At 36.6% G+C, this 14640-nt stretch overlaps 1 protein-coding gene across 3 annotated transcripts in view; it reads right to left on the bottom strand.

Annotated features, from left to right (window-relative positions):
• Positions 1–6391: 6391 nt before the first annotated feature.
• LOC119794689 (CAP-Gly domain-containing linker protein 4-like) overlaps positions 6392–14640 on the bottom strand; it is a 51030-nt gene continuing 42781 nt past the window's right edge. For all 3 annotated transcript variants that reach the window (XM_038302336.1, XM_038302337.1, XM_038302335.1), the window contains 5 exons: positions 14486–14617; positions 10679–10802; positions 8299–8363; positions 7474–7552; positions 6392–7207 (listed from right to left, as the gene is read on the bottom strand). In XM_038302336.1, the coding sequence (XP_038158264.1) occupies positions 6841–7207; positions 7474–7552; positions 8299–8363; positions 10679–10802; positions 14486–14617 (767 nt within the window). In that variant the 3' untranslated portion in view covers positions 6392–6840. The remainder of the gene's footprint in view (positions 7208–7473; positions 7553–8298; positions 8364–10678; positions 10803–14485; positions 14618–14640) is intronic.

Here is a 14640-nt window from a genome sequence, read left to right as displayed (position 1 = left end):
GAGGTCCAATAATAACAGAACTGTAGTTCTTCCAGAGTATGAATTTATAAGGATGTTATTGAACACCTTAATCAGGGCAGTCTCTGTACTGTGGTTGGCATGGAAACCTGACAAGATGACAAGCAGCTTTTCATTGTTAAGATGGCATAAAGCACAACTTTTTCAATAATTCTAATGATGAAAGGGTGGTTTGAGATGAAAGGTCTATTGAAACAAGAATGAACAAGTATCATTTGCTTGTAAAACGCAATGCATGTTCGCAAAATTATATTAGAAGACTTTTTGACAGATGAGACAAAAGAATTCCTAACAAAAATACAAGTATTCATAAACAAATGTAATGAATTTATGTTGTATGGAGAAAAGTTTTGCAAAAAAGTTTTGTTTTGCAAATAGAATACATGAGTTCCTTCCATGGACTCCTCTGCATAATACAGAATTGGAGTTAAATGTGACGGACTCTATCTGGTAGCTAAATCTTGGACCAAACTGGGTTCAGATATTTGCACAAATGTTTCTATAAGGTCTTTAATGATGAGCCAGACTAAGTTTTTTTTTCCCAGTGTCACTTTAAACCCACCAGAGTAGAAGTAAACTCCGCTTCAGTGGAACCCTCTCCTGTCTGGGACTATAAAAATAAACAACGATAAGCGTTGAAAACAATTTACAGCAAGCAATCAAACATCAATTTGCTCCACAATCATGGTATAATAAGGCATGTCTCTCCTATTCCAAAGTTGAATTTGTGAACGCAGGCTTATGATGAGTGAATAATGCTGCTTGAATAGCAGGTTTTCCCGGCACTGGATGAGGTGAAACCTGCAGGGATTGAAGAGTAGATGAACTGAAAAGGTTTTGTGTTGTGAAAAAAAAAAACAACATAACACATGATAAAGCATTTTATTTCTTAAAGAGATTTAGCATGTAAATGTATAAGACTGAACCCCTTCTGTCACATATCCACGAAAAACAATTTATTAGTGTAGAAACAACAAGCTATAAACAAGGATAACGTGAAAAAAATACATCAAAGATGGCTTTTATGTAAAGAAGAAGAGTGTAGATGGAAATGTTTCCACTTCAGAAGAACAGTTATTGTTTTCCCCTCATTCATCTGTTGCAGACATTTCAGCAAACACTGGCTGCAGCTTTTCAATCACATGGGGCCTGACCAAAACAGATCAATGAGGGAGGGCCACTGGAGATCTGCTGCTGCCGCTGTGGCCGGCAAGCTCTAATTGGACGGACCATGAGTGTTTTACTGAACAGACGCCTTGTTTTCCACATGCACAATCAATGACTTGTTCTCACCTGAGCTGCACAAACCTTATCAGACTGCAGCTTATATCCTTGATATGTGTGGATAGTTATATAGTTCCAAGTGTCAAGCTATTTTAATCAGGCATCTCTTACCAGCATGGCCCACTAAATGCTTTTCAAAAAAAATATAATTCACTCAAGTGCTGTTATATGGATTAACAAAGCTACGATTATAAAGTTGGATACATCTGTAGAAATGGTGTAATTAGGTGACTGCTCTCACTGTATGAACTTAAGGCTAAACTTCAAACTCCACATTTTATAATCTTATGATTGCATGTGTTTTTAACAGCTTTTAAACTTCATTTCTTACTTATTTTAGGACTCTAATGATTTTTTTTCAAACCCATAGTAGAAAGAAAGAAGGGTTGACATCAGTTCTGCTTCATTACTTCCCAGCTGCCAGTAAACAAAGTGGATTTGACGCTTCAAACTGCTGAAGATTTGATGTAAACAAAGTCTAGTAAATGAGGTGCTAATGCCTAGCAGGGCATTGGCACCTGGAGGCTACATTCTCTTGGTTCTCGCTGTCAACCAGCTGCACTTCAAGGGTTTATTGCTCAAAAAGCTGAGTTTTTTTTAGCTGTTTTGGTTTCCTGTGTTCCAAGAGAGCTAAGTATGGTTTCCTCAGGCTTCATCATGGCTCCGGCTTTAGAGTTAGATTCTTTTGTGGCTATCCAAGACTCTTAACCATGGCCGTCATGTTGGGGGAGACAAGTTTGAGGATTAAAGGTCAGTATACTTGCTGTGCCCAGCTTTACTTTGTTTCCTAAAGGCTATTAGGCAGTCAGAGCAGAATCACCTTCTCCAACATAGAAATTATTTCCAGATCAGTGCTTCTGTCTTCCTTTTTGCGTCTGCTCTGTCTGCTCAAACCCACAGCCAAAAGAAATCTGCTTAACCAGATATTGCGTATAATGAACAAAGGGATATACACTGGGAAAAAAATCGAAATCTAGATAAGTCATTTTTTCTTAAAATAAATGTATTTGTTCTTGGATTGAGGAGGCAAAAGAGACATTTTGCCAATTGAACAAGACAGTTTACATTTAAAATAAGAAAAAAACTATTGCATTTTCTTATTTCAAGTGCATATTATCTAATTATCTTATTTTAAGAGTAAAAACACTCATTCCATTCTCATTTAACTACTCAAATTAAGGGTAAATACACTTACTTGATTTAAGATATTTTTACTTATTTCTAGATGGTTTTTCCAGTGTAGACTGCTTACAAATCTGCGGCAAATTTTGGACTGACTGTAGAAATAGATTAATAGAACAGATTCTAATCAGGATGAGAATCACGCTAAGAAATTATTTCTACAACCTGGTTCCTTAAAGCAAACAGCGTTGTGTACTTTAAGCCTTTCCCTCTCTGAATCAAGCTTCTTGGCACCACAGGTAGAAATGTGGATAAAGTATTTAAATCAAACCAAAATCTCAGAGTCAACAGCATGCTAAAGATGTCCTGTAAAGCCACAGGTCTAAGCTCTTGCAGCATCATATGGAAGACTAAGGCTATCTTTGCCCACCAGTCACTCACTTTCCTGTAATTACAGGCTGCTGCCAGCTGTTCACAGATGCATGATTAGTGTAATACAGAAAGGTAGAAATGTTCATCTGTCCCTGTTGATGCCATCCTCAATCATTTGACCTGATGAGTCCTTATAGAAACTGTAGTGGCCTTTGTTGGCACTCTTGCTCTACTATAAATAATGTCATGGTTCTTTGTTTTCTTTCTTGTGTTTGTTGGCCCTCCGGGGACAATAATGTTTATCTTACTTTTTAATAGGATAAATAGTTGTCCTTTAAAATGTTTTTTTTTTTTTTATGATTAATTTGGGTACAATTATTAAACAGGGTAACATAATTAGGGCTGCAACTAACAATCATTTTTCAAATCGATTGATCTGTTGATTTTTTTCGATTAATCATAAAGGTTGCTTAAAGAAGACTTTTTGCTAAATTAAACAAAGTGGAAATAAAGCTTTTCCACTTGAGGAGTTCTGGGTACAGAATATTGACAGATGAAAAATATTTTTATCTTAAATGCAAAATGTTTACACATTTATTTATTTATTTATTTTTTTACAATTTTCATATAATTGCTGCTCAAGGTGGGCTGCTCTGTCAGTTAGACATATTTTAGAGTCTCTACTGCCCAGTTAATGATTAATCGATTAAATTAGTTGACAATTATTTCAAGAATAATTGATTAATCATGATTAATCCAATAAATTGTTTTAAACCCTAAACATAATACTAAAAAAACTTTATGTTCTTTACTTTGTTCTAAAAAAGGTAAATTAAACTGAATGTTTTATGTTCAAGTGATCTGCTTACTTATTACAGCTTCATTCAAATAACATCATCTCCTGTTTTCCCAGAGTATGCATAGAGTTTAGGACAAAACTATTAGCCCTCGTACGCAACTGCAAGTTTCCACACTTTTTACCAAATGTTCTCAAAACAGATCTATTCTTACCACATCTTTTCCAAACATCTTACCTAATATTTTGGAGGCTTCCATTAATTTACTGTCCACCCAGAAACTTAATTATTCTACTGGAAAGAAGAAGATAACCTAAAGAGCACCATCCCCACAGCAAAACACGGTGCTGAGAGAATCATGCTGTGGGGATGCCTCAGTGTGTCAAGCACTGGGAATCTCATTAAGATTATTAAGAATGATAAAGAAAGAGGGATACGTGTATATTTTGTAATATCCTCAGTTTTTAGCTGGAAAGTTGCCAGGGTTTTTGCTTTGTACTCAGATGAATTAAAATAAGCATTCAAAAGAATTGGCTGGGACTCCTATATTCCTATATTTATCAAAAAGGAACCCATAGTTATTACCATTAGCATCAAGGGCATGATCGCTTTGACCCTGGTAGTGTTTGGGGTTTTTTTTTTCAAATCAGTTTGGATGTAAGCACAAAGCGATATAATGAAAAGATCCAGAATAAAATTGCAATGTTTGGAAAAGCAGAGTTGGAATCAGCCTGTTTTCCTGAGAATTGTTAAATACCATACTTTGCTAGTTTGGTTCCCCTGCAAGTAGGGTTGTCAAAAGTATCGATACTGAAACGTTGTATCCGGATACAATACTCATTTTCAAAAGTATCGAGTACCAGTCGCACCTAAACAGTCATCAGTCATCTAAAGTGCAGAATAGAGGAAAATGCACTTTCTGAACACTGTGTGATCGAATAATTTTGTGCACTTTTCAGTTTCAGACTTTTTTTGTAACAGGTGCAGCTGCTGAGAATTATTTTTGTTTCTTAACCGGTTTGGCTAGTGTCATTGTTATGTGTGCAAAGCATAGCCAAGTAAGGAAAACTTCATTTTAATTTTGTAAGTTTGTTATCAAGCTTGCTAAATACTTTGCACAGAAAACAACCTCAAAATGTTGTTCTTATTGTTTATTGTATTTATTTATTTATTGTATTTTAATTATTAATCAAAATATTTCTGTTGAAATTTTATCCTTGTGGTATCGAAAATGGTATCGAGCATCAAATATTTTCCTTACTATCGGTATCGAGTTGAAAACTTTAGTATCGTGACAACCCTACCTGCAAGAAAACTAAAAATGGTTAATTTTTGTCATTTGTCACTTCGTTGCCTGATTAATACAGTTTGACAACATTTGTGCATAACTTTTGATTCCTCATCATATGGTCAACCATCTAAAGGAGCCCACTGAGGCCCTGATAAATAGAGATAAAGTCTGAAAAAACAGCAAATTAAACCGACTAATAAAATGTCCACTTCAGAGATGTGACCAGCCCTGATCTGTAGGTGAATATCCTGAAGCTTGGAACTACGATCTCTAATGTTCTGCATGGGCTTGTTGGACCTGCAGTCCTTCTCAATGAGTCGTAGCAGCCCATTGCTCTCTGGACTGAACTAGAATTATGCAGAGTTTGCCCAGGAAAAAAATGGCTCTTTCACCACAGACTATTACAAATGTTTGGTAGGAACCATTCAAACTGTTACTCTTTGGATTAACCCAAACAGCAGCCATTATAAAGGACAATGGGCATTATTATAGCATTTTAGATCATCATTCTTGTGAGCAATAGCACAATTTTTAATATCACTTTATAGTTTAACACAGCTCAGAGCAGCTTTATCTGTGGCTTCTGTCATTATCTTGACATTATGACAACTTTCAGTAGATTTTTATTTTAAATAAATTAAATCTCTTTATTTTTAAATCGTGCCTCATAGCTCACCTCTACTTTTATGCTTTTAACACAACCTGATGGTGACTTTTTATTGTATGAGTCTGTCTTTGTCTTTTATTGTCATGTCCAGCATTTTGGTTAACCTCGTTTTAAAAGTGCTTTATAAATAACGCTGCAATTGAATAACTGACCTTATCTGTTATTCCACATAAATGCCCACCCTCCTCCATCCAACCCAGTCTTTCTGAAAGCCTTCTTAGAGCCTTTGACAATTAAGATCAAGGGTTAAAAAGGATGAAATTATGATACTGTAGTTAAAGATGGGTTTAGGTAATTCCCTGACCTGATGAAAAATAAAAAGCCTACAGGTTCACAGATCCTTGCCTATAATTATCAATATGATTAAATTTTACAGGACTTGAAGCATCAGGGACTTCATGAAAGATAGATTTATTTTCAAGCTTTTGACACGTTTGCCAGCTGTGCTAATTGCTATGGATTGTTCTGCAGATTGATAAATAATATGGAAGCTTTAGCTCAAATCTGATGAGAGAAATATCAGCTTTCTGCCTCTTTTAAATTAGGTTTTTCCCAGCAGGGAAACATCTAAAGCATGCAGGACAATGTGCATCAGAAATCAAGGTTAGGGAACACATCCATGTAAAAGCAGTCAGCTCTGCTTTTGCTTTTTCTTCCAAAAAAAGGACAAACCATCTCAGCTGTGTGATGGTTTGAGGGTTTTTTTTATGTCAGATGGCCTAACATTAATTCTCTTTGGCAATTATTTCGTCTTTTAATGTTTAATCTGACCTAATAACCAAAATATTAACAAAGAGACCTAATAAAAAGTGATTTATAGACACCATTACAAACCATTCCTAACTGGTTAAATACTTTTATTGCCACCAAACAGAGCATCATTTCCTTTAATCTTATTTACTAATAAGTCCAACATGACTTCCATTATAAACCCTGTTTATAAAAAATCCTGGTCTCCTTTTCTAAAGTGCTTCTGATCAACATGCACCAACAAAAACACAAGGACACCTTTAATTAGATCCTAATTAACTGATAAAATCCCAGAAAGCACTGATATTGTCAGTCTGATCTTATAGTGACAGGCTTGTCAGTGCAATCAGAATAAAGTAGTGCAGAGTTTTATGCAAAATAGATTTCCTGGTAACTTTATAAAGTGCTTTTTGCCTCCTACAAACTTTAAAGCAGTTATGTCTTTAGCTCAAAGCTCCGCAGTGCAGAGAATCAGAATGCAAAAAGTTAGAAATGCAAAAAGTTTAAACAGCGTGAGATCCAACCCATATTCAAAGTCTTCAGCTTTTTTCATTCACCAAGTGGGAACCGTTGATGCCACGATAGGTGACCCGGCTGGGACGGACCAGGACGCCGTAGCCAGGTCGACACGTGAAGTAGCGGCGGCCGTCTACGGAGCCGTCGTTCTTGCCCTTTGGACTTCGGAGCTCCAAACCAAGCCAGAGCCCTGGCGCAAAGTCCGCTGCTCCCAGGAAGCGTATAAAGGCCATCTCGTTGGCGCTGGTCAGGAAGACCTGCATGCCCACCTGGAGACGCACCTGGCTGTCTGAGCAGGCGGAAGGACTAGATCCTGCCGTGCTTCCGGGAATTCCTCCACTGCTGCCGCTCAGGGTGCTCCAGCGGCGACGGTGAGGAGTAGAACGGCTCCTTCATGTGTTTTTGTTTGTGAAAGTACAGGGAACAAAAAACAGAAAGAAAGGTTTATGAGAAAATATGCATAGAGGTAAATAAACACCAGGTGACAAACCGGAGCGTCATCTTCCATAGTTTAATCCTCAACTGATTCTCCTCAGCAGAAGCATCTAGCGGCGATTTTAAAACCTGCTAAATCTGTCACTGTAGCACAGGATTCAGATGAAGCTGAAAACCTAAGGAGAGAAAGAGGTTTAAAACTGTTGAGGAAAGCTTCTCACCTGGTGACGGGGCTTCTCCTGCTCAGCTCCTTTGGTGTGGCGATGGCTGTTGATGTGCTCAAACTGCGACGAATCGTCCCTGGATGGATATCAGGAGAGTCACAGAGATGCAAAGAGCTGACATCACACTACGAAATACAAACTGAGCTGAAGAAGGAAGCTTCAATCCACTCATCATGGATATGAATGTCATCAAAGCTACTTTTACTAAGGTACTACACCATTATTTTGCTGTATTCCAATCAAAGCCACACAACGCCATACATCTTCAACATGGTAACAAGACAAAGCAATGTCTAATAAAGACTGAAGTCGTTGGACTGACCTATACTTAATGGGACTAGAGGAAAAGTCTAAGAAGTTTGTGCAGGTTGAAGCAGAAATTTGAATTTCTACTTCAACCTGTCTATTTCCATTTGACAGATTGATGTAGAAGTAGTGTCTAATTCTTTTGAAGCTCATCAAGAGAATACCAAGAGTGTACAAAGCAGTAATCAAAAGGTGGCTACTTTTAAAAACCTAGAATATAAGACATATTTTCAGTTGTTTCACACTTTTTTGTCAAGTATATAATTCCACATGTGTTAAAGAAAACTCTTCTGTCTAGGTATGTCCAAACTTTTGGTCTGTACTGTATATAATTAAGCTTTTATGTATATAAAGAAAGAAATTAAATGTTTCCTTTTTTAACCCTGCAGTTAGATATATTGTAGACTCTTCAATCATCATGATCATTTAGCAATGCTCAAACCCTAAATTAATGACTTGATTAGTGCATGACACACCTCTGACTAAAGCAATACTTTTCAAATAACTAATCCTTACCACTGATTGGATGACGGAGACGTGAGGAGGTGAGTTCTGAAAGGCAATCGACTGAGCCGTGGATCCTGGTAAAGGGAAGAAGTATTAGTCTCTTCGCTGGTGTTTAAAAGAGATTTCAGCATCGCATAGGAATTAATAACCTTTTAGATTTTATTACAAAATACAGAAAATTTTAAATAGTTTTAAAAGGCAACTAGAGTCAGTCTCCTCACAAGAGCCATAGGAGCTCCAAGCACAAATCCAAAGATATATAAGAACAGAAATAAAAGCTTTTACTTTCTAATAAGTGGTTTGGCTGCTGACAGCAGAAGAATACAGAAGGAGAATAATGTTAAATCCTTCATTAGACAGTTGGAAAGGATGCACACTTTGTGTCTTGAGATTAATTAGGAAGTAAAGAAGGAAAAAGAAAGATTTAAAGTTCTAAAAAGCTGCTTTTGTCTAAAGAAAGACACAAACAGTAGTGGAAAAAATATACATATGAAAAGGGAAGGAAAAACCCTGAGAGGACATCATGAACAGAGACAAATTATCCGAAGAAATGAAAGTGCAACAGTCCATCAGTTCTGATAAAGCCTTTCACAGACGCACACATTGTTATAGATGTCAACTGCCTTTTAATGGCTTTTATTCAGTTATGACCATTATACACTTGAGGCATCGGGCTGCTAATGTGCCATCCGATAACTCAGTGACTCCATGAATATTACTGTCAGGGAGAATTTCCCCAGGATGAAATTATTTCAGTAAAACAGCCGTCCTGGAAGTCCCAACAATTAAGGCAACACATCTGTATCTGCAATAAAATAATCCAAACAAACCAAGGGAAAGGAAAGAGAGATGTAACCAGCCTGGTATGAAAACAGAGCATAAGGATGAGATCAAATGCAGAATAACAGGTGTCCTGTTATGTGCCGAGCCATTTTGTGTTAGCATTAAGTGCAAAAAGCAAACTCTTCCTCAATTCATGTTGATTTTACAAAAAAAAAAAAAAAAAAAGTTTGCATGATAAGTTTGCATGATTTATAAAAGAGAAAAGACATATTTTGAGTCAAGGGTATAAAAACGTGTTGCAGGTATCGAGCTTTCACGCATTCGTCAGCAGAGATCCAATGATAAGGGTTTACAAAAATTTCACTTTCTGTCTGATTTGGATTTCAACCAGACAGGAAGTAAAATCTGTAAAAGCTGTAATTTGACATAATAGGCACAACAGAAAGCTTCAAATGCAATTTTTGCATTCTAGATCTAATTTGTTTTTTTTTTTATATTTTCTTCATCTGCAAAAAAAACAAAATGACAATAATTCCTCTTAAAGATAATAGTGTTTATCCTGTTCATGTTGGCATAAAAACATTCCAGCTCCCAACCTCCATCTGATTGGCTGGTCTGTTAATTGGCTGAAAAATGTGGAATGTTTTGAGTTGTCACACATTTCATTAATAAAATAAATAAAACCAAATATTGTTTCCATTGTTTTCCATGATAATTATGGATCAGTGCTATTAAAAATAAATGGTTGATTCCAATCTCTGGCAGAAGCAGAAATGGTCAAAAACAACAAACCAAGGAAATGTTTAAATACCTTAATCCACGGTTATAAAAGTGCATTCGGCTTGTGTTTCATATTCAGCGGCTCGTTAATCGGCAGCAAATGTTGAAAGCTTTTGGAGACACTCTGCATGTTTTACACAGGAGACAGGAAGGGGGACTGGCTGGTTGAAAAAAGATGGATGGTGACCGACTGATTTTCTGTTTGAACGTCCGGCTGTTCCTTCATGTATTCAGTCAGACAATCAAAATTGCATTATTCCAGACTCTCTTATTGCTGCACTCTAACAAAACCTAAAAGCCTTAAAACTAATCTGCAGTTTAATCATCTTCTACTTTGTGATCCCAAACAGATGCATCACACAAACCCCATTTTAACATGCAGCGTTGCTGACAGCCAGCTTGTGTGAATACGTCTTCCTTTAGATATTCGTTATCTTCATTTAAACGCAGACGTTACGGCATCTGGCTCATTACAAGGTGTCATATTAAACTGAAAAGTCTTGCTGAGTGAAGGCCCCGGGCTTCACATTGGATAACTCTGACTCTAGTTAATCACCAGAACAGAGAAGCGTTTACCGCACAGAGGGCGAAATCAAATGTGTCAGCAGTCACGCAAATGGCACTGTCAAAGGAACTCATTAGTGCCATCAGACTTATATATGAGGGCAATCAAAGGCAGCCTTGGGGATTTATTGTTGAATCTGCTGTGAATGTTAAATCATTTTATTTTTTTTAGTGGTTAAGTCTGTTTTTTTCTCTCTCTACAAATGACCACTAATGACTGTAAGGACAGGATCCAGGCTACATTAAAATCTTGAGTTCTCACCTTTGAACACGGGAGGGAGGAGCAAATACTCCATGTTTGGGAGGACAGCTGAAGTATCTGACTCCTCCAACTGAGCCGTCATTTTTGCCACTAGGCTTGTCCAGTTCAATGCCCAACCAGATACCTGAGGAGAAACAGAGATTAAAGCGAACATTAGAGGAATCACTTCAAATAGTGGAAATGTTGCAAAGAAAGATAAATGGACGCTCCTAAAGTTCAGCTGCTCAAAAACAAAACCAACAATAATAAATAAAAAAAATATATGAATAAATCAAAAACGAAATCTTAAAATTGTTAAACTACAGGGTGCATCATTTTCAAAACATTTTTTTTTTCATGCCTAAATCTTCTCTTCTCTTAAGATAATTTTAGAAGAACAAAGAGAAAAAGGTTGAGTTAAACATAATAGCACATATTTTTAAAATTGTCTGCTTCCAAATAATGCACCAGCATAAACTAGAGATTGATTCAGCAGAGGGATGGATGGAGGAAAGAAGAGATAAATAGCGGCACATCTTGGAAAAACAGGCGGACCACAGGGTGAACGGACAAATGGAAGGAAGGACCACTGAGTGAGTGGGTGGATGGACACAGGAATCCATGGATGCCTCCCTCTGATAGCTGAAGCAACACAAGCAGATGGATGGATACAAGAGAACGTATAGATATGAGGTCTTTTTTCCTTTTTTTATGTGAACCTTAATTTAAACTTCCAGGTTTTTACAGGGTGAAGCTCAACTTAAATGATGTGTTATTGTGTCCATCTAATACATCTATAAAACATAGCTCTGTTATCATCCTTATAAGTAAACAGCAGTAACTACAAGCCAGCATGACTTCACACAATATTCACTTTCACCATTTATGACCTGGATCACAAACAACAGTTCTGTAGCTACATTTTATAAACAAGCTTTCTACACAGACAAATGTCTGAACTCCTTACTCTAAAAAACAACTGAGCAAATATTAGAACTAAGGTCTTATTAAGAAACATGTTGTCAAAAAGTGTTTTTGTTTTTTTGCAATTAAGAGCAAAAGAGAATCAAAGGACTGAGACCCCACCATGGTGGCAGACATAGTGTGTATCCATTAATATTTAGGAAGCCGTTCTCTTCAGCCATGAGTCATGTGAGCTGCTGTGATTTTGTTTGATGCTGATTTGGTCTGAAGCAGGTTGTCTCTCAGGAATGTTTCCAGATTTCCTGATTATCACTGAATCAGTTTCATAGTGAAAGTATAAAACAACATTCAGAAAACAATAATTATGATCATTTAACTTCAGCAGCACAAGTAAATTGCTCCACGGCCTAAAGAAATTAACTGTTCTTGAAGGAAGAATCAAGTGAATAGAAAAAGGTTCATTTGTTTTTCATTTCAAAGATTTCAAGCCTCATAGATTTTCTTTTCTTTAATAAAATAAGTAGTACATATACGGGGAGAATATGAGTTATTGCAGGATTTAAGGAAAATGTAGGGTCCCATATTTTTCAGAAGTGGATCATTTGTTTTTGTGGGTGTTTTGTGCTTACATGAAAAACACAAACTATTACAATATGTTTCAGCTCAACCATCAACTGCAAACTTTTGATGAAGCATTATCAGGCACATGATTAACTGAATTAAAAATATATATATATTAGAAAAAAATCCTAGATACTTGAATCTAGGAAGTTATATTTTATTCAGGCACTGATTTAATTAAATTAAAATGTTGACTTTTTAAATATAACTTACTGACATTTTTTAAGTTTCACATGTTCCTCTTTACTAACATTGACATTTGCCTGAATTAACTTATTTAATTATGAGAAGGACAACAGTTGAAATTCTTGTAATCTTAGATTGTTATTCAGATCATCTTAAGTATATTAAGTATTCATTGCTATGGTAACAGGTTAAAACCTGAGTAAAGGGACAGATTATATTTGACTGGAAATTATGATAGAAATTGAGGCAAATAAATACTCTGAATAACAGAAATGTTGTACAAGGTTTTTAATACATATTTCTTCTGAAAGTATAAAGAGGAATGATCTATAGAAAATACTGATATGTCAAAACAGCCGAGCTCTGGGCAAATGGTTCAGTAGACAAATTTAATAAGCTGCATCCATTAAACATTAAATCAAGAAAGTTGACTTTCTTTTCCTCCAAATGGCTTAAAGGGTTTAAATAAAGGATTTTTTGTATGTTGAGGGAAAGAGCTTAGGAACACAACTAAAAACATATATCATATGCCTGCGATAATAAGAAATGTTGAAAGATATATCATCAAAAAAAAAAAAAAAAAAAAAAAAGAAAAACTGATTTTAAACTAATTTATCTATTATACTTGATTTACCTTGAGCATCATCAGGGAGGCGCACAAAACAAAAAGCCATATTAGGGTGCGTTCAGGGCTACTACTAGTGTTGCACTGATACCAGTATTAGGTGGGGCCCTGATTCAGCACTAAAATGATGGTATCGGTAGCAGCGAGTACCAACAAATAGGGCAACGATACCATTGTGAGAGCCAAAGGTTGATTCAACTATTGTCACCCATTCCAGGTAGGCAATAAAAAGTTCTACTGGATTCACTTTGTATTTGTCTTTTTCCTGCTTCACAAAGGGAGGCAGCAGCTTGAGAAAGCCATGATGGCAATTATTTTACATCCAAACAGTATGTAGTTCTTCATATATATACACACACATATCAATTTCAAACAGATGGTATCGGTATCTAGCCTGGGTGCCATTCCGAACTTAGTCCCGCCCACAACGATTGAGGTCGGGAAGTTCGGTCTGGCATTGCTCAATAGTAGCGCGAGTATGCTCGCACAATATCTGGCGGGCCAATCAAATTGTCAGGGCGGGCTTTATACGATGATGGACAGATGATCAACAGTAACGTAATCAACCACTTCACCAAAGCGCGCTTGGGTGACAACAACAATGGCTGCCGCTTGAGAGTTGAGGTGTGTAGATTCTGCTATTAGGTCTGTTCTAGAAGATATCGACAGCAAATTAATTTTAAAAGAGGAACAGAGAAACGCGATCAAGGCTCATCTTCTTATTATAGGCGTGCAACTGCACGCTTTGATTTTTGTTGACAACAACTATGCCTCGCTTAACATAAGTCACGCACTCCGTTGCTCTTATTGGTTGTAGGTCTATCCAATTGAGTGCAGAAGCATTTTTTTTCCTGGTTCGTTCGAAACACGCCCCATAATCACAGCTCTAAGGAGCAGTATCAGACTCATATTCTGACTAGAATTGAGTAGGACTACGTCAGGCAAATTGGTATCGGCCAATACTTCACAGCCCAGTATCAGAGCCAAAAAAATGGCATCGGCGCAACACCAACAACTAAATTTATTTTGTGTGTCAGCAAAACAATAATTTCCATAAAAGCTATAAGTTTCTGTATTCTGTGCAGTTTATTTGAAATTTCAAATTAGGGACATGAAATGTCATTCAATTCTTCAAAGAGCCATATAGGCTTTTATTACTCTTTAGTTTTACAGCTGATGGGCTCCTAAAACCATTAAACTAATAACCCTGAAGTTTGGTTGTGATTCTGACTTATATTAAAGGGTTATTACCCTGTTTCTGTTTTTATCTTGAAAATGTTTGGTGAGCTCGTTTTCTAAACCTATTACACTCAGAAGATTTTGATTTAGTAACTCTACACACATAAAATCAGGAGAAAACATTGCATATTTTAACCATTTCTGAACTTTTAGTTTTAGATTAAGAGTTAGAAAATAAAGGGAAACACAAAATATTAAGAAGTAGAACTAAAGAAAAAATGTGATTTACTAACCAGGAGCAAAGCTGGTTTTCCCACAGAACTGAACAATGCCGGTCCTCTGTCCCGCCACCAGCACCCTCTCCCCCTGTCGCACCTCAGAGTCGTACAGAGAGCTGCTGGCTGAGGGGGTCCTACTCCTGAAACCTGAAACACAGCGGACAGTTCAT

The sequence above is a fragment of the Cyprinodon tularosa genome, unplaced genomic scaffold (assembly GCF_016077235.1).
Source record: "Cyprinodon tularosa strain WSP-4 unplaced genomic scaffold, ASM1607723v1 ctg488, whole genome shotgun sequence".
NCBI lineage: Eukaryota > Metazoa > Chordata > Actinopteri > Cyprinodontiformes > Cyprinodontidae > Cyprinodon > Cyprinodon tularosa.
This window is presented reverse-complemented; position numbering and strand designations above follow the sequence as displayed.